At 48.3% G+C, this 18,402-nt stretch overlaps 1 protein-coding gene and 1 long non-coding RNA gene across 3 annotated transcripts in view; one reads left to right on the forward strand and one right to left on the reverse strand.

The window, feature by feature from the left end:
• Positions 1 to 18,402, forward strand: part of LOC111968047 (uncharacterized) — a 99,881-nt gene that overhangs the window by 35,876 nt on the left and 45,603 nt on the right. The gene's annotated exons all lie outside the window — the stretch shown is intronic.
• srbd1 (S1 RNA binding domain 1) overlaps positions 11,546 to 18,402 on the reverse strand; it is a 107,379-nt gene continuing 100,522 nt past the window's right edge. For both annotated transcript variants that reach the window (XM_023993569.2, XM_023993570.2), the window contains exons 20-21: positions 14,284 to 14,468; positions 11,546 to 12,853 (exon numbers count right to left, since the gene is read on the reverse strand). In XM_023993569.2, the coding sequence (XP_023849337.1) occupies positions 12,561 to 12,853; positions 14,284 to 14,468 (478 nt within the window). In that variant the 3' untranslated portion in view covers positions 11,546 to 12,560. The remainder of the gene's footprint in view (positions 12,854 to 14,283; positions 14,469 to 18,402) is intronic.

The raw sequence follows: 18,402 nt of genomic DNA on the forward strand, positions 1-18,402 counted from the left end.
GCAAGAAACCACTTTACAATACCATTATTACAGAGAATCAGACACATTATGCTACATAGTTTATTCAAATCTCTTCTCAAAATACAACACAGACCCTTTCAGAAAAGCTCTTTACCTGACTCACTTTTTCAAAGATGTGCACGTTTTGTGTTCTTGTAGGAAGCAAACACTCTGCTATTGCTGGCTACAAATGATCTATAACTGGGCTAATAACTCACTAAATAGCAAAGAATATAAACTAAATGTGTACATGTGGCTACATGCAACTCTCACTTTGATCTCATAACAAGCGCATCTACTCACGACCTCTCATGCTGTGAACACAGTCCAGTTCAAAGTAAATAGCACAGATCCATATATGTCAATGGTCTATTTGCATATAGGCCTACTGCAGGTCTGATTGGTTAAGCTGCACCGGTCTGTGTAGAGTATGGGCTGAGTCGTGCGTGTCAATGCAATACAATCCTATTCAGATGAGCTCTGCCTACAACAAAATCTCTTGCATAGCTCGTTTTGTTTCGATATGCTGTATTGAAAGTGTCTAATATTGCTTCGATTCGGTCAAAATTGCCACAGTAAAGGGAAACGTTGATAGTGTTAACAGGGAAAACTCTAGAACAGTGGTCACCAACCTTTTCTGAGTCAAAATGTAAGCCTAGATCTACCGCTCATATTTTTTTTTAACATTACGTAAAAAACGTGAGCCTATGCAACATTAACCAATTAAAAACAGTACTGTAGCAACGAGATTTGTGCAGTAAGCTAGCTAGGCCCAATACATTATCACCGCATATTGGCTTTGCTTGAATTGCCCTGCCAATGCATTGCTGTTTGGGACATTTAAAAAATATATCTTTCAAAATTTGAGGTAGGCTATATGATCACACCGGTAATAGATCCGTTGTTGTAATACTTGTGAGGCACAGCTGATGGAGTGTACATTTAAATGATTAGATTTTTATTTTACTGGGCTGATGGTGCCTGCCTCTGATGGTTAGTCTCAGCGGAGAGAGCAGCAGACTGAGCAGCCTGTCAACATCCCTCTTCTCTCCCTTTCCTCCACTGACACTGACTAAAAAAGGACACTGTCTTCCAGCTGATGGCAAAACTCAAGTGGGACCGTATTATTTCTGCCTCATGCACAAATTCATGTTGTTACTCCCATGAACAGAGAAAGTGAAATATTCCTCAATATTAAAAAAGACCCAAGCCACTAATAATAACAACAACGCAAGCCTATCGATACACTTTGCTACTCATTCATTACTGCTGCTGTGCTTGTTGCAGCGCTGAGTGGAAATTGGAAGAATGCGCATTTTATGGCTGATAAAAGTGATGAATATAAAGTGTTGACAGTGCTGAGTAAGAACTTAAACATGAACTCACTCATAAAAACAGCATCTCTTTTCTGTATTCGCTGATAGTCTCTCTCTAGTCATGGTTTAAAATGTTTTGAAATCTCACAATATTAACTTTGTTACTGCAGAGACGTAATCTGAGCCATCCGATTGGCCAGCGGTAGGCCTATAGTGCACGTGATTTGCTCTCTGGGCCTGCTGGGAAGGCAGAGTTTGTACCTTCAGACACATGAAATGGTTCAAAATGGCAACAGTTGGCCTACCCGGCACGCAGGACAGCTGAATCGGGTGCACCTACCGCCAACAACCCGAGAAGAATAGAAATAAATAGGAACACAAGGCTATTTACAGATCGACCAGTTGGTGACTGCACTAGAGAGTTGAGTGAAGTTCAATCTCGTGCTTCTCTTGGTGGGCTGATATTTCTGCTCAGCAGTCTTGGGGCGACCGCCTCCGCGCAGCTTAGAGGGACCATTACTGCCAGGTATTTACTCTGGGAACTGAGATACTGCATCTCTTATCTGTGTCACTCTCACCCCAGACTAAGACATTTGACTGTAAGACAGTCATTTTCATATCTGTCGAATGGACAAGGTAATTTACACTAGGCTAGGTTAATTGTGCATAAACATAGGAACAGATACAGTCATTGGCAACAATGTGGCGAGTTACAATAATGCAGACCTGTCTCTGAGCCTCAAGGTTACACTAATGCACTCTAACTATTGTGTAATATCACAAATCTGGAACAGGTGCTATATGAAATAGAGAGGGTGAAATAATGTCCTTCACTTTTTAACTATAAGTCAGTGGGGATGGGTTGGAGCTGGCACTTGCATCCGGTTAAGACAAGAAAAGCCTCCGCTCATCCCTGAGATGGTTTTATTGAGCCGCGAGCCTCGAGCCAGGCGAGAGAGATAATTGGCCAATGGATATTTCAGACGCTACGCTCTCGTTGTTTTCCAGGTTTCAGGGCCACGGCTGGGCGGAAGTAGAGGCTTCTGGGATAGATTTATACCGGGCTCTGGCCTAAATTGCACATGTCAGGGTTACCTCTCTCTAATATTAATATTAATTCCTTTTGGACTTTGTGCAGATTCTGGCAAGCGTTAACCGTCTGGAGTTCTCTAAGTAGTTTTCCATGAACCTACCACAGCACAGGGGCTTTGGAGATATGATAGTTTTCTCCAGCAGTGCAAGAAACTATATTTCCTCTGTTTCCTCACATATGTCTTTCTAAAATCCAATAATTTGATGTCACGCTGAAGTGTGCAAAGTGGGATGAGCTCAGTTCCATTCTTTACTGTGAAAGTATATCTCGTTCAGCAGCATAGAATATTTTAGATGACTCCAGGTAAGCATTACAGTACAGTTCTGATCAACTTGATCAGAACTGATCAACAATCTGGAAAACTGATCAACAATCTGGAAAAACAGACAGAGCCTGTAGGGCCACAGTCTTAATAAACAGACCAACCTAGTTGGCAAAATCCTACAGCTCCTATGCACAACAAGTGCCAAGCTCTACGTCTGGGTCTGATGTGTCCCCGGACTGCCCAATTCCCCATAAACACAGGCTTTGAGTTCACTCTGTGAGCCAAAGACAACATGATAGCCTTCCCTTCCCTCTCCACCCTGGGCTGTCTGTAGCCTCTACCATTACACAGGACCAGGGGTCTGCTCCATCACAGAGAGAAGGACCCCACAGAGCTACCCAGCCCTAGGCTTTCACTAAGACCATTACAGAACAATTAACAGCTTCACCTTAATCAAACCCCTGTTTGCATTGGATATCGGGGCAAAAAATGTGAGCTTCGGTTACTTGCTTTGGCCAAAATCTGATTGGAAGTCGTGGGTAAAATGTTGCAGTTACTTGGCTTAGCCAAAACCTGGCAACCAGCAGCGTCATTGGGTTCCTCTGGTGTCTTAGGCCTTCTTTGAAAGCCCAGAAATATTGGTTGGTAAAGGTACAATTACACACACTTGGATAAAAGGGCATGTAACAAAATCTACTCATGTACATTGCAACACTCACACAGGCACACTCATACAATGGATGTTAAACAGGGCTGTAAAGTTGTTTCCATAGAGTAAGCTTGCTGAGAGAATAGACAGGTCATTATGTATAGCCCTGGGTAAAAAATTAGGTGCCCGCTGTCTGCTTTTAACTCAACTGGTCACATGACCTCTAGAAGCCCATACGATTGGCCGAGTGTGTAACAGCAAGAACTGAGCAATTGATTGGGCTGGATGTAGAATTATGCATGCAGCCCGTGGAACCTTCCCAAACCGCAACATATTTCCAGACAGGTGAGACAGACGCACACGGAGGCCTCTCTAACGAGGCAGATTCCTGATCCAAAGCTGGGTCTCCATTGCATCCAAAGAATTTTAACAGCCGTCTTCATTTAAGAAAACGTRCATACCTACTTTGATTCAGTATAGATCTTCATTAGGCTTCATTACGTTCTCATGTTCCCCCCACAATAAAACCTCAAACCGGAGCACATTTTTGTGTTGCAGTTTGATTTCCTCTCCGGCCAGGATGAGAGTTCAGCTGGGATCTGAACCCGATTAGGGAACAATGCCCGAGCCGAGCAAAACACAGCCCAACCGACCTGCTGGATCTATACAGCATAACACCAACCGACCAACAGACCCACCGACCAGGGGTAAACACAGGGAATTCCAGCCTCCTGAACCCAAAGCCGACACAAGGCTGTGCTGTATTCCGGCCTGCTCCCAGATCTGTTTGCAGCAGCAGACCATAGCAGAGTGAGACACTGAGGGGGTTAACATCATCCCCCCCTCTCTCCCTTCTTCTCCTCCCCCCTGTATCACATTTCCCTACCCAAACACAGCCGCGCCCTGCTAGATCTCCCTCGTTTTAATTCATTCGTTCACCTATTTATTTTAAATCGGGATGAAATTACGTTTCATGCCGGTTCTTGGGCATATCCCTGTTGAGGGCCCAAGGAGGATAGCTGGGGGTAAGAGACGGGGGGGCGGGTGGTGCCTGTGTGGTTAGGACGTTGTGCTGAGCAGARGTAGAATGACATCAGAGGGGCAATGGTGCTGCTGCAGTGTACTCTGGGTAACCTGAGAGAGGGTGTTGAGGATCGGGTGGACGTGGGAGGATGTTTGTGATTACAGTGCTGCCGTACTGCTGCGTGTTTACACCGTTCCGACCGCCGGCCGCTCTGCTCCGCGTGTCTACTGCTATGCTGCTCTCCATGTCTCTCTCTCCTCTGACTGGTCAAGTGTTGGGCTATGCACTATGCTATGGTAAAGTGATTCATTCAGGTTCCATCACGAGCATGGAGAATGCGTCTCAGCCCCATGATATTGGAGAGTCCGACTTGATGAGGGCAGAGGCCTGGGAATGTCACTGGAGCCCTGTAGCCCCCAGGTCAATGTGCTGCTCTAAGTCTCCCTGCTCTACAGTACTCGACCCATCAACAGGTAGCCTAGCGGTTAAGAGCATTGGGCCAGTAACAAGAATGTCGCTGGTTCGAATCCCTAAGCTGGCAAGGTGGGACAATCTGTTGTTCTGCCCTTGAGCAAGGCATTTAATCCCCAACAATAACTGCTCCCAAAGCACCTCTCTGATTCAGAGGGGTTGGGTTAAATGCTGAAGGCATTTCGGTTGAATGCATTCAGTTGTGCAACTGATTAGGTATCCTCTTTCCCAACAGGCAAAATCATCTCTATTAGACCCTTTCTCTAGTCTAGCCCCTGAAAAGTACACTACAGGACACTATGTTCATGCCACAATGGGAACTTTGCTCTGAGATGGCAACCCATGCATTTGTTTATGAACAGAAACTTTTTGAAAACGTCATGTATTTTTTGTCCAGGAACTGTTTAGTATACATTTCAATATTTGTTTGAACAAAGCCCCGTTGACTTTCTGCTCTTGGTTGCTGAACAACAACTTTTTTTCCTAGAGAAAATAAATTGTTCAATATTTCTCTATAATTTCACAGGAATCAATAGCACACAAACAAAAAACAACTGTAAATAGCCCCGGGGAAGCAGCTAAACAAACTCTGAATATTAGCTATGTCCTCTGATACAGTATTTGTTTTCTTCTTGAACAAGGTCACCTCAGTGCATGCTGAGGAAATCTACAGAGCATCAGACGTCTCACGTAAAAAATCACAAGTGCTTTCTCATGAATACACTTGCTATTTGCACTGTTGGCATATCTAACAAAAGGCTTGTAACTCAGAATGAATTTGTAGCACACTATAGGTCCTATGAACAAGTCCTATGAGATATTTACAGAATAACCAGGGCATATAACCAACACTCCTATTATGGTCAGTAAAAATGTAAATTGTCTCTAATGTTGGAGTGTATGTACAGTACTTGCTGTTAGAATGAAAGTATGTATCGTAACAGTGAGCAGAGCCCATCTGCTACCGTCTACTATGGCAGGGATGTGCTATAACACACTCCACACATGGCTAAAATCACACTCCACACATGAAATGTTCCTTGCCTCCTTGCCTCCTTCCCTCTGTGCTCCATTGGAAGATCCAGCAGACCAACGTTAGTAGAACACCAGAACACAGGTCCCAGCTGGCCCTCGGGAGAGGACTTCCCTGCCGTAGTCTGGAGCCTCCAGCGGCCATCTCTTAAAATAGGCCTCCTCGCCACTGGAAAGAGATCCCCTGAGCAAGACTGGTGCTCTGTGGTCATATGAACCGGTCATGGGCTTTAAGGTATTAAACATAACAGTGTTGTTTTTGGCCTACAGCAGGATTCAGAGTAATCACTCAGCGGGAAGCTCTGGCTCTTTCTGATGAGGCTTTAAACAAGCTCTCTGGCTTCGAAGATCAGTGAAATATGCTTTTCTGATTTCTTGTGTCCAGGGGGCAGAGAGTAACAGTGTTATAGTGATCAGAGGTGAGGTGGTGTTGGCTTGGAACATGTGGCTATAACATGAGTAGTAGCTAAATTATAAAGCGAGAGTAATCAGAATGAATCAACTCCACAAGGTTGCTCAACCCCAATGTCCTCAAAAACACACTTACAATTCTCTAGTATGATATGGTCTCTGTGCCAAAACAAGACAAACAGCTATAAATAACATAGTCCCTTCCCGGACTATTCCCTCCACTATCATTTTCCCATAGGAAGTTACTGTATATCCAGTTCCCTGTCAGTAGTGTCCCTCTGGCCCTGCTCTCTAACCCAAGTCATTAGTAACCCTGCCTCCACTCCTGATGACAACAGACAGAACTAAGGCAACGGCTGGAGGATTACTAGCATACATGAATGAGCAGGCTACTGAATCAGTGACCATAGCTTTTCATGGATACTCCCTATACCTGGAATGACCTCCCGAAACGATCCCAGCTGTGCCTCATGATGTATATGTCTATGGCTGTGCCAGATAGCATCTGTGTTAATGCTAACCACTGACAGCTATTCAGTCTGCTGTGGCAAAAGCATAACTGGGCTAATAGCATTTCTACATTAGCCTCAGCATTAATGGCTAGCTGAAATTGTGACTAAACAAACAGTTGCGCCGGCTGGCTGTGCCCAGAGGGCTGCGGAGGTGTTAGCAGCTGTGCTAACAGTTGTGCTGGTGGCAGGCCTAATGGAGCGCTGGGCTAATCGGGCAAGTGATTGTAGGGAATGATGACAGCCAAAGCTCTTCCTGTTCCTGAGCCGTTTGGCCATCAGGAAAAATAGATCATCATTAGCTGTCTGGGAGGAACAGGGCCCAGCGGTACTCCAGCTAAATAGACTGCCCTCTTCCTTCCTCCTAACAGCTGACAGAGTAGTACCACACGGGTGGTGACCACCACCACCTCCATCACCATCGCAGTACAAGGAGTGGTATGTAATAGCTGAACAGATACTTGCGACCAGTGTTGTGTTACTCAAAACCGGTCTCGAGCCCACATTGTGGTGTGTCTAGGTTTTGTCTCAGTCTCTGATACTTTTTACTCAGTCTTGACTCAGTCTCAGACAATGAGGACTTTTTTCCAGAGACCAGCCAAGACCAGTGGAGTAAAAAACAACAGAATTCTTAGCCCCCATTCAGTCAACACAAAACTTATTCGCCAGGCCAAATATGCACACTGCTTTCATGACACATTTATATATCTTAATGCCTAATGAAACCTGGGCTTCCTACTTCACTCGTAACATTACTGTCTTTTAAATTTGTAGAAAAATATCTACAAACCTTGTCATGCTATGGTAGTAGGGGAGACTGGGTGAGACTGTTTGAGAGACGCACACTCGCTAAAGGGTCAGCAGAGGAAAATATTTTGTATTTTATCTATTGTTTAGAGACCGGTGATCTTAGCATGTTTTTACTACTCTGAATGGATAAAGAATCCATGTTCTTCTGAATGAACAGATTTTTTTTTTTAGCTCTTATTGTGGTGGCGATCTGACAACCACAATCATGGCCTGGAATTGGACTCGCATTGGTCTGGTACCAGTCTTGACTCAGTCTCTGACCCCTCGCCCCCCTCCCGATCTTGACTCAGTCTCTGACCCCTCGCCCCCCTCCCGATCTCGGTCTTGACTCGGTCTCTGACCCCTCGCCCCCCCTCCCAATCTCTGTTTTGGACTCAGATCTCTGACCCCTCGCGATCTCAGTCTTGACTCGGTCTCTGACCCCTTGCCCCCCTCCCGATCTCGGTCTTGACTCGGTCTCTGACCCCTCGCCCCCCTCCCGATCTCGGTCTTGACTCGGTCTCTGACCCCTCTCCCCCCTCCCGATCTCGGCCTTGACTCGGTCTCCTTGACTGAGTGAAAAAGTTTGGGAACCCCTGTACTACGGTACGCAATGACTGACATGACCAGAGGAACTGATGATGCACTACTCCATTTTTGAAATTGCACCTTGTGCATTCTATTATTACAACTTTCAAGAGTAAGTTTAAAGCCAGACTGAGTTTCCCCCTGCGCGCTCCACAGTTTGGGAACCGCTGTATTACGACACCATCACCAAGTGAATCAGTACTGGGATCCCGCAACACAAACGAGCCATACTGCGCCTCAGAAGAATGTTTCCCAGTGTATTCTGCTGATTTCCCCTTAAACCCCCTTCCTTCCTCTGGCCGGCCCAGTGTTGGTCCCAGCTCTAGCTGTGATCCCTGTGGGATGGACATGAGATATGGATAACAGATATGAATATGAATCAGTGTGAGAAAGTTGACTGGCGTCCTGTAAGGGACTCCAACATAAAGGCCTCCCCGATACTGAGGCCCTCGAGGGCCCTACCAAACCAAAACACTACTCTCCTGTCTCAGCTGTCAATCACCATCAGCCACCAACGGCGGCCACGACCCGGGGACAGGAAGGGGCCTGGCGTGTCCCAAAACATATCTCACTGTGCAGCCCTGGAGAGGGTTAGTGTGTTGTGTGTGTGGTAGGGGGGGTATAGGCCTAAGTTGGGAGAAGACAAAATMACTTATACTCAGCAGTGGATGAGTGCAAGATTAATAAACAATCTCATGTCCACTATCCTTTTCCACTGAAGGTACTTTTGTAAGCAATAGTCTGAAATGAAGCTATAGGATGTGTGTGTGTGTGTGTGTATCCTCCCATGCTGAGGTGAATCAACATCTGCAATTCTAAACACAACAAGGTATCCATTACCCCCACGTACACACAGCATTCTCCCCCTTCCTTCTCTGTCTCTCTCCCCCCAGTCCCTTATGTCTTTGTGGGGCCTGGAACACCTGGGCTGCTGTGAAAATATTTACCCAGAGAGGGCTAACTGCTGGAGGGGCTGCTCACCCCCCCCCACCCTCATAATCAGTCTAAAGACATTATCCACTTATTGGAGATGAGCAGCAAGGCTGGAGGGGATGTGCAAGCCGGGTAACGTAGTTACGGTAATCGCCCCCGGTGCGGTGGGGTAGTGAATTACAGCTCTGAACGCCCAGAGAAGGGGACTGGCTCCCAGAAGGAAGGACCGCTAATCAGACGCTCGCGCGCCACAGTTAATATTCCTCCTCGTTTGGGGACACAAGCCTTTATAAGCTCTGCTGATGAGGTGCGGAGAAAATGCAAAACAGCCAGCCAGTCACCTGCCCCCAGGCATCGCCACTGAGTGCATTAGAGAGAACAGTATCTGAATGAGTATGTGCTGTAGGTATACAGGGGGTTAGCAGATATGAAGAATCTCTAAATCTCTGTTTTATCACTTTTGACTTTCATTATATTGAAGCCCCAGTACAGAGCTGATTCTTTGGGGATAATTGCGCATTCCTTGTATGAACTTAGCTACTTTGATCTAAGCTGTGTGTGTGGTGTGTGGTAAATTATGCGCAGGGTGTAAGGAGCTCATAAAACCCACAATCATACTGATGAGGTCAGAGAGAAGAAACCAGAGAAAGTCTTTCATTTGCTGTGTCATTCCATACCTCCCTCATCCATTCCTCTCTCCCCACTGTCAACACGGTCGCAAAAAGCCAGACACACTAACTCGCTGTAATAAGCCACCTCTAGCAGCTAGCTGAACCTCTGGTACTGTACAGCAACATGCAGTTGGGACAGGATCATACAGTCCTGTACATTATTAGTCTCTGTGCTTTGCAGATGGGCAGGTTATTGACTCATCGTAGGTGTGAGGGATATGGGTGACAGGTGCTGCTGGGAAGAGTTCAGACAACTAGGGTATGAACTAGGGAAGCATTTCCCAAACTCAGTCCTGGGGACCTCAAGAGGTGCACCTTTTGGTTTTTYCCCAAACACTACACAGCTGATTCAAATCATCAAAGCTTGATGCCTATTTGATGATTTGAATCAGCTGTGTAGTGTTTGGGCAAAAATCACAACATGCACCTCTTGGGGTCCCCAGGACCGTGTTTGGAGAACGCTGAACTAGGGTATGACTTTAGCTCAATATCAGTTTGAGAGCAGATGATCCATGCTGTGGTTCACCAGTCTATGAATACCTTCCCCACACTACTGCCAAAAGACCACAATGTTAATATCTAAACTCTGTGAAAATTACACATTTGTAATTTGTCGCTAATTTTTATTTATTTTAACTTTCATTCTTATAGTCGCATTGCTGAGAGGTGAACCTGCAAGTTAACGTTTTATTGTACTGTGTACAACATGTGTATGCTGTGCATATGACAAATAAACTTGACTTGATATTGAAAAGACATGTTCCATACCATGGCACTAAATCCTTACATCCACCCAACCCTAAGCTGGTTGGTTTACTGCTGGCCTCTGCCCATCATCAAGCACTATGTCATTGTGGGGAGATGACTCAGAGCCCAATAGGGCTGGAAGGAGGTGGAGGATACAATCTATTACACACCCTTCATAAAGTGACCTCACACCAGGACTTAGTCTCTCTCACGCACGCACGCACGCACGCACGCAACAAACATGGCCAACTTGGAGATCCCTTTCCGTTTTGCACACCATGGATGATGTTTCCATTACCCCTCCGTGGACAAACGTCGAATACTGAAGTCAAACAGTGTTAAACCGTGAGGTCTTGTTTGGCAGTGAGCCGACCTCTATGGGACAGAGATGGGAGAGATGGATGAATGGTCATAGAACTCAGTCAGAAACACAGCAGAGAGACCACAGAGAAGGCAGGATCCCTCCCATCCTCACCGTTAGTCATTTGAATCAGCCTCTACCGAGGCTGGCTGCAGCCTGCCTTCTGTTGTAATAATTACAACTTGTTTGGGGGGCTCCACCAGAGTGTTTGATACATACACGACAGTAGCTGCCAGTCAAATTGCCTCTCGTATCTGCGTGGTCACGTCCAGAGGGGAGAGTGACTTGTGCTCCTGAAGAGAGGGTTGTAATGACACTGGTCTCCCCTTGTGAAGTGGCTCTCTCTGGCTGGACGGCAGGACAGGGCCGTGTGGGGAGACCATGGAAAGCTCTGTGTCTAGTGAGAGGGAAAAGATTGAACACACTCCTGTCAGGCACCGCTATTTGGCTGGCCTCACGCAGCACGGGACGGAACGAGATCGACCAACACACACACACAACGACACAGCAACAGCACACCACGGACACATACCACACACACACCACACACACACACACACACACACACACACACACACACACACACACACACACACACACACACACACACACACCACACACACACACACACACACACACAGTGAGAGAGAAAATAGGAAAGAGAACATGAAAAATGACAACACTACTGAAAAGCTAAGCGATTTATAACTCTGATTAGGAGACAACATGAAAAATGACAAAGCCACTCAAACACTAAACAATAACACTGATCTGGAAACTAAAGAGACAACACAATGGAGTGTACATGAAGCCAATCGGCATGTATAGTCTTTCATCACCACAAAGCACTGCCACTGTTGGTCAGTCTTGATGAAACATCTCTGTAACACAATGACGGTGTTAGATGCACTATGCAAATGCCCCTTCTATCCTGGAGGGAGCAACACTGGTTGGGTATTCTCCAAGGTTTACACAGGGGACTCCAGCAGGCTTGTGTGTGCCTTATTGATGCATTTCTCAATTTGTGCCACATAAACACAAACAGATTGGATAATACAGAGGGGAATATGGGATTCATTTTGAAGCGTATGATTAGTGCGGCACAACGGCTCTGTCCTGGGATAATTGTGTCTGGGCTCCTCTCTCTGTGGCCCTCTGGCTTATTGCAGTCTGGCAGAGACCTCCATCTCCCCCTGCCCCGCCCCTCAGAGACTGTCAATCAACTCACTGGCAGGGCCGTCTGGGTAACAAGACAGGAGAGACACCGTCTGATACTTGCCACAGTAACGACATCCAGCAGGTGGGAATAATTTAAATGAGTACCTAGCCAATCATCATTTAACAGACTATGTCACAATACTGGGTTTGACAAAAATTCAGTTAGGCTTGATTTTCATCACTTTAGCTGATCATGTTCCATTTATTAATACATTTCTCAAAACATGTTTAAACATTGTTTTTTAAAATAATACAAACTGAGGCATAAAGAGTTGGTCCAACATACTGAAAACTACAAGAACAGAACATGTCAGCAATGAATAATGACACTTCAACATCCATGTCAGTATCTTCTGTCACAGAGATGCTCTAGGAGTGGCTACACAGAAGGGTCGTGTTCAGGTAGTACTTTTACTGTTTAATTTTTTTTTCGCCCTACTGGACATGACCCAAGTGCAAAGCCATGGTCCAGTCCACACTGGTCTATCTGAGGACCCGTATGAGGTCCAGTCCAATGCGGCCCCGCTGAGGGTCCACATTGAGCACCCTGACCTCCACCTTCTCCCCGGGGCCCAGGGCTAGGCTGCGTCTCCTCTGGTCAGCTGGCAGCTTGTCTGGAGTGATGTACTTCTTATGGATCAGTCCATTGCGGCCCACTCCGATGTCCACGAAGGCCCCGAACAGAGTGGCGTTTTCCACCCGGCCCGTCAGAACCACCCCCTCTCTCAGGTCACTCATAGACACAATGCCACGCTTGAAGTCCGCCTTCTCGAAGTCTGGGGGGGAGTGAAAGAGAGAAAGGAAAGGAGGGAGGTTAAACAGTGGAATGAAGACCAGATATCATATTCCTAAGCAGGATACCCAATATTTGCTTCTGCATACTTCCACATTCCTCACGGGCTTTGCTTTTTCAGTTTTCCATTTTGTCCGTTTTCTGGAGCATTAACTTCAACATGGGCTCACGGTCCAGGAAACACTCATCTACAATTATCCTCTTCTAACACCCGAATCGCATGCTATCTGTTGACACAGCTGAGTATGCACCGAGACACATCACAACAGAACCTGAGCACCTCAACCTGCTGCTGAACCCATGATCTCCAGACGCTGACACCCAGCTCCCAACACACTACCCTACACACCCCTCTCTCATTCAATATGATTGACAGTCGCCCATGACTGATCTGAACTCACTGCACCAGTGCTGCTACCAGCATGCCCTTTAGAGACAGAACATGACAATGGAACATTTCTGTTCAGGATTGAAGCCAAGTCAACACTTGAGGCTGTGGATCGCTCTATTTCTCTACCGCACTTCATACTTGTCAGCAATGACCAGCCAGTCTACAATCCCTCTAAAGTGAGGCGAACTGATACACTTAGGACAGACAGACAGAGTGCCAGTGGTCTGGGTTGTGATTCTGGCATCTCTCCCCTCATATCATCCCCCACTCATCTACCTCCCCTTCATACTGTAGATCCAACCCCCTCCCCAGTTCCCCAGAGCCTGTGTGTTTGAGGGGCCTAGACTGGGCCGGGCAYTGCTCCAGGCTTTGATGTCCCCTGTCATCATTTGGAGGGGGAAGACCCAAGTCGTTACTGTCCTGCCTGCCGACAGATATATTATTAATGAGAAAGAGGCTCTTGTCTTTAAGGAGAAATCCAGAACTACACTGCTGCGTCCTCCACGGTGACCTCACTCCCCTGTGGCGTCTAGTTGAGAAAAACTAAGATCATCTATAAAACAACAACAGGGCCTCTGCTACAACCACTAGGCGGGATAAGCACAACACTGTTTTCCTGCAGGGACGGGTGATAACAGCATATAATGTTTCATGACGAGGAGGAGCCGTGCTTATTGAGATGACTGGATCACTTTTTCACTGTTCTACAATAGGAACCAGCTGACCAATTAACCAGCTGACCAAGAGCCACAGAGAGAGAGAGAGAGAGAGAGAGAGAGAGAAAGAGATGGAGAGGCCCAGTCTTATTAAATGACAGGTTGGGTCAGTGCTTGGGCTGGGCTGGAGTAGGATAACATTTATAACAGGCCTGTTGATATGGGTGAGTTGTAGTAATGGTCCTCAGGAGAGGCGTCCAGTAAAGGGTGAATGGCTTTAGATACGGCCCAGGACAAGGCTCTGACACCAGACTCCTGTAATAGGACTATGATGACAGTAGGTCTGGGACTTAGGTGAGGTTTTACCTTGGCGGATGTCAAAGCCAGGAGGCTGGGTGAGTCCGTCTATGATGAGCTGCAGTGTGTCTGGGGTGGTGTTGAGGGTTTCAGCCAGGGCCTCTAGACCTTGACATTTCACACTGGCCTCCACACACTGTCTGAGCTCTGACCGGCCCATCTGGTCCACACTACCCCCTACCAGGGACAGGAAACTAAGGAGAGGAGAGACAGGGAAGTCAGACACAGCATCATAATAAGGATAATAATTATAATATATATATAAAATAACATGGGATTTTTATTGCGCTTTTTAAGGACCGAAAGTCACTTAGACACACAACAATACAATACAATACATGGACTGGTGCATCAACTACGAACAACACAGAGAAACGAAAGAGCCCTAAGTAATGATCTGGTGTCCTGCCAGCCTGCTGCTGTGAGAAGCTTGCCTGCCTGCTGGTGTGGCCAGCCTGCTGGTGTGAGAAGCCTGCCTGCCTGCTGATGTGAAGAAGCTTGCCTGTCCTGCTGGTGTGGCCAGCCTGCTGTGTTGAGAAGCCTGCCTGCCTGCTGATGTGAGAAGCTGCCTGCCTGCTGATGTGAGAAGCCTGCCTGCCTGCTGATGTGAGAACCTGCCTGCCTGCTTGATGTGAGAAGCCTGCCTGCCTGCTGATGTGAGAAGCCTGCCTGCCTGCTGTAGTAGAAGCCTGCCTGCCTGCTGATGTGAGAAAGCCTGCCAGCCTGCTGATGTGAGAAGCCTGCCTGCCTGCTGATGTGAGAAGCCTGCCTGCCTGCTGATGTGAGAAGCCTGCTTGCCTGCTGATGTGAGAAGCCTGCCTGCCTGCTGATGTGAGAGGCCTGCCTGCCTGCTGATGTGAGAAGCCTGCCTGCCTGCTGATGTGAGAAGCCTCCTGCCTGCTGATGTGAGAAGCCTGCCTGCCTGCTGATGTGAGAAGCCTGCCTGCCTGCTGATGTAGAAGCCTGCCTGCCTCTGATGTAGAAGCCTGCTGCCTGCTGATGTAAGAAGCCTGCCGCCTGCTGATGTGAGAGCCTGCCTGCCTGCTGAGTAAGAAGCCTGCCCGCCTGCTGATGTGGATAAAGCCTGCCTGCCCTGGCTGATGTGAGAAGCCTGCCTGCCTGCTGATGTGAGAAGCCTGCCTGCCTGCTGATGTAAGAAGCCTGCCTGCCTGCTGATGTGAGAAGCCTGCCTGCCTGCTGATGTGAGAAGCCTGCCTGCCTGCTGATGTGAGAAGCCTGCCAGCCTGCCTGAGGAGCCGTAGTTACGGAGGGAGACAGGCAGCCCCCCCCTGCTCCTAACCCATCTCCATCTATCCATCCTCTCTCCTGCTCGCTCTCTGTCCCTGCAGGCCAGTTCACACACAGGTGGGGTAAGCAGTCTTAATGAATGACTTTTTAACTGCGCTCCATGGTGGGCCGCAGCACGTGTGCCTGGCCCCCTGGCAGACCAATTGAGAGGCCTCTGGGTGAATGGGAGGAGGAGAGGGAGGGAGTGGGATTGAGGTGTGAGAATAATTATGCCCTAAATCTCTGGTTTCAGAGTCCCAGCTCATGCTCTCTCTGTTCATAAGTGCACACTGCAGGGACGTCACCCCTCACCTCTCCATAAATCACCTCTGTCTACGCAGGCTGGTAAACACCATCGCCACCGTYACCTGGGAGCCCGCCCCTGCTCAACCTGGACTGGAGCACTCAGCTGCCAGTCATCTGACTGGGTAGGCCTCCACCAATCCCCAGCAAGTATGATGGAGGCCCATCCCACTTTCTGAATAATGTCTCATCACTCCATGAATGAGCAGCCATTCAAACTGACCATCACATAACATGATAGGAACCATCCTAGACACAATCAGAATGACTAAAATATGTGTCAAGAAATTACTAACAGGTGCAAATCCAGAACTCTGAATCTAGATCTGAATCTGAATTGTAATCCCTCAAAGTGTGCACTTGTACAGAGCAGACAGCCAACAGACAGTACACTCTTAGAAAGAAGGTGGTATCTAGAACCTAGGAGTGTAGGCCCAAGGGATGGGGTCAGACTGGCCAGAGGTGCCMGTAGGATTGCAGGGGGTCTGAAAGGTCTATAGGGGGTTGTGGAGGGGGGGCAGTAGGAATCCAGGCCACAGCTGAGGGCAGGAGGACCCACTAGGCAGCTATCGTCGGTGATGGATGTCCGTCTGTTGTCGTGGAATCCTGACGCCAGCTACTCAGCAGCAGCTGTCCTCCCTGGGACTGACAGAGCAGGTGGGTTCAGGCCACACCCACTTCCTGTAGCTTCCCCAGAGGACGACTGCTGCTGGAAAGACACATTCATAATGTACACACACAGAACCTACTCTTATTAATACACAGACATGCACACACACGTCTCGTTGACAAGTGCAGTTGGCTGTGGAGATGTAACTCTACACAGGCTGTGTACAAACTGTACAGTGCAGCTGTGGGGGTCTCTGCCCAGCCACACTCACCCCTTGCCGTTCGACCTCTGGCCCCGAGCTTGTCTCTAAACTGAGAGGAATGGTGCCCTTAAACTGTGGCCTCTATCTATCCAGGCCCTCCAGTGTCCTTAAGAACTAACCCACAGACCTGCTAGGATCCTCTGGCACTGAGAAGGACAGACACAGGTATAGAATGACCACATAGGAGAAACACTCCCTAATACATACAGAGTTTACAGTCAGTCAGTCAGTCAGTAAGCATCCCGCTCAGCTCACCAAGGTAAATCATAAAAAAGAAAAAGAGAAAAGTCCCCTGAGTGAATTATGAYGTTCTGAAAAATAGTGAAAAGTACACACGGAGCACATAGTAACAGACTTGCCGGGTCTCCATGTTGGCTCTCCTGGCCGGCTGATGACTTCCAGCCTGGCTCAGTTAGAGTCACGCGGCAGGCAGGCAGCTCACATCACTCCAGATCACTTTACCTCTCTAGCCACACAACACGGAGTGTGCATGTGGGCTCTGTGTAGCCCGATCAATACACACTATGGTCAAGTAAAGCACAACATACTGAACCAAAGCATACACGGCCCCACAAATCTACACACACAAAATCATAGACATGAACACAGACAAATTCTAAAAACACACACACACACACACACACACACACACACTAAAGGCGATCATGGAACTCAACCAATGCCCCCCAGCTATCATCTATCTAGATCAGGCAACAAACCAGACAAAACAAAAACAGTAAAATAAGAAGCCTTTCTTCAGAAACACCCTCTCCCACTCTCCCTTCCTCCTGATTTCTGTGCTGGTCATCAGAGCCACAAGAGGTAGTGTGTCTCTCCTGGAAGGGGGGGTAGGGGGAACACGGGTTGATTTATGAACAGGCACAGCGCAGGCCCTGGTGGTGGTTGTGGCGGGTGGGCGGTAGGGTGGCGTCTTTGGTTTGGGCGGGGGGGTCTCGAGGGCTCAGGTTCAGCCTGGTGTGTTTGTGTTTAAGGGGTACCAGGGAGGGAGCCCAGCCATGGGCCTCTGCCTCTCTGCTTCTCGCTTGAGGCCCAGTGAGTACCCTCTCCACCTTCCACCCCCTCTGGGTGGTGGTAATGAGAACCAGGGGTGACGGGCCAGAGCGCTGGACGAGGCCCAGTGAGTACCCTCTCCACCTCTCCTCTCCCTCTGGGTGGTGGTAATGAGAACCAGGGGTGACGGGCCAGAGCGCTGGACGAGGCCCAGTGAGTACCCTCTCCTTCCCTCCCCTCTGGGTGGTGGTATGAGAACCAGGGGTGACGGGCCAGAGCGCTGGACGAGGCCCAGTGAGTACCCTCTCCACCTCTCCTCTCCCTCTGGGTGGTGGTAATGAGAACCAGGGGTGACGGGCCAGAGTGCTGGACGAGGCCCAGTGAGTACCCTCTCCACCTCTCCTCTCCCTCTGGGTGGTGGTAATGAGAACCAGGGGTGACGGGCCAGAGCGCTGGACGAGGCCCAGTGAGTACCCTCCACCTCTCCTCCCTCTGGGTGGTGGTACTGAGAACCAGGGGTGACGGGCCAGAGCGCTGGACGAGGCCCAGTGAGTACCCTCTCCTCTCCTCTCCTCTGGGTGGTGGTACTGAGAACCAGGGGTGACGGGCCAGAGTGCTGGACGAGGCCCAGTGAGTACCCTCTCCACCTCTCCTC

This window comes from Salvelinus sp. IW2-2015, linkage group LG8 (genome assembly GCF_002910315.2).
Source record: "Salvelinus sp. IW2-2015 linkage group LG8, ASM291031v2, whole genome shotgun sequence".
Lineage (NCBI taxonomy): Eukaryota > Metazoa > Chordata > Actinopteri > Salmoniformes > Salmonidae > Salvelinus > Salvelinus sp. IW2-2015.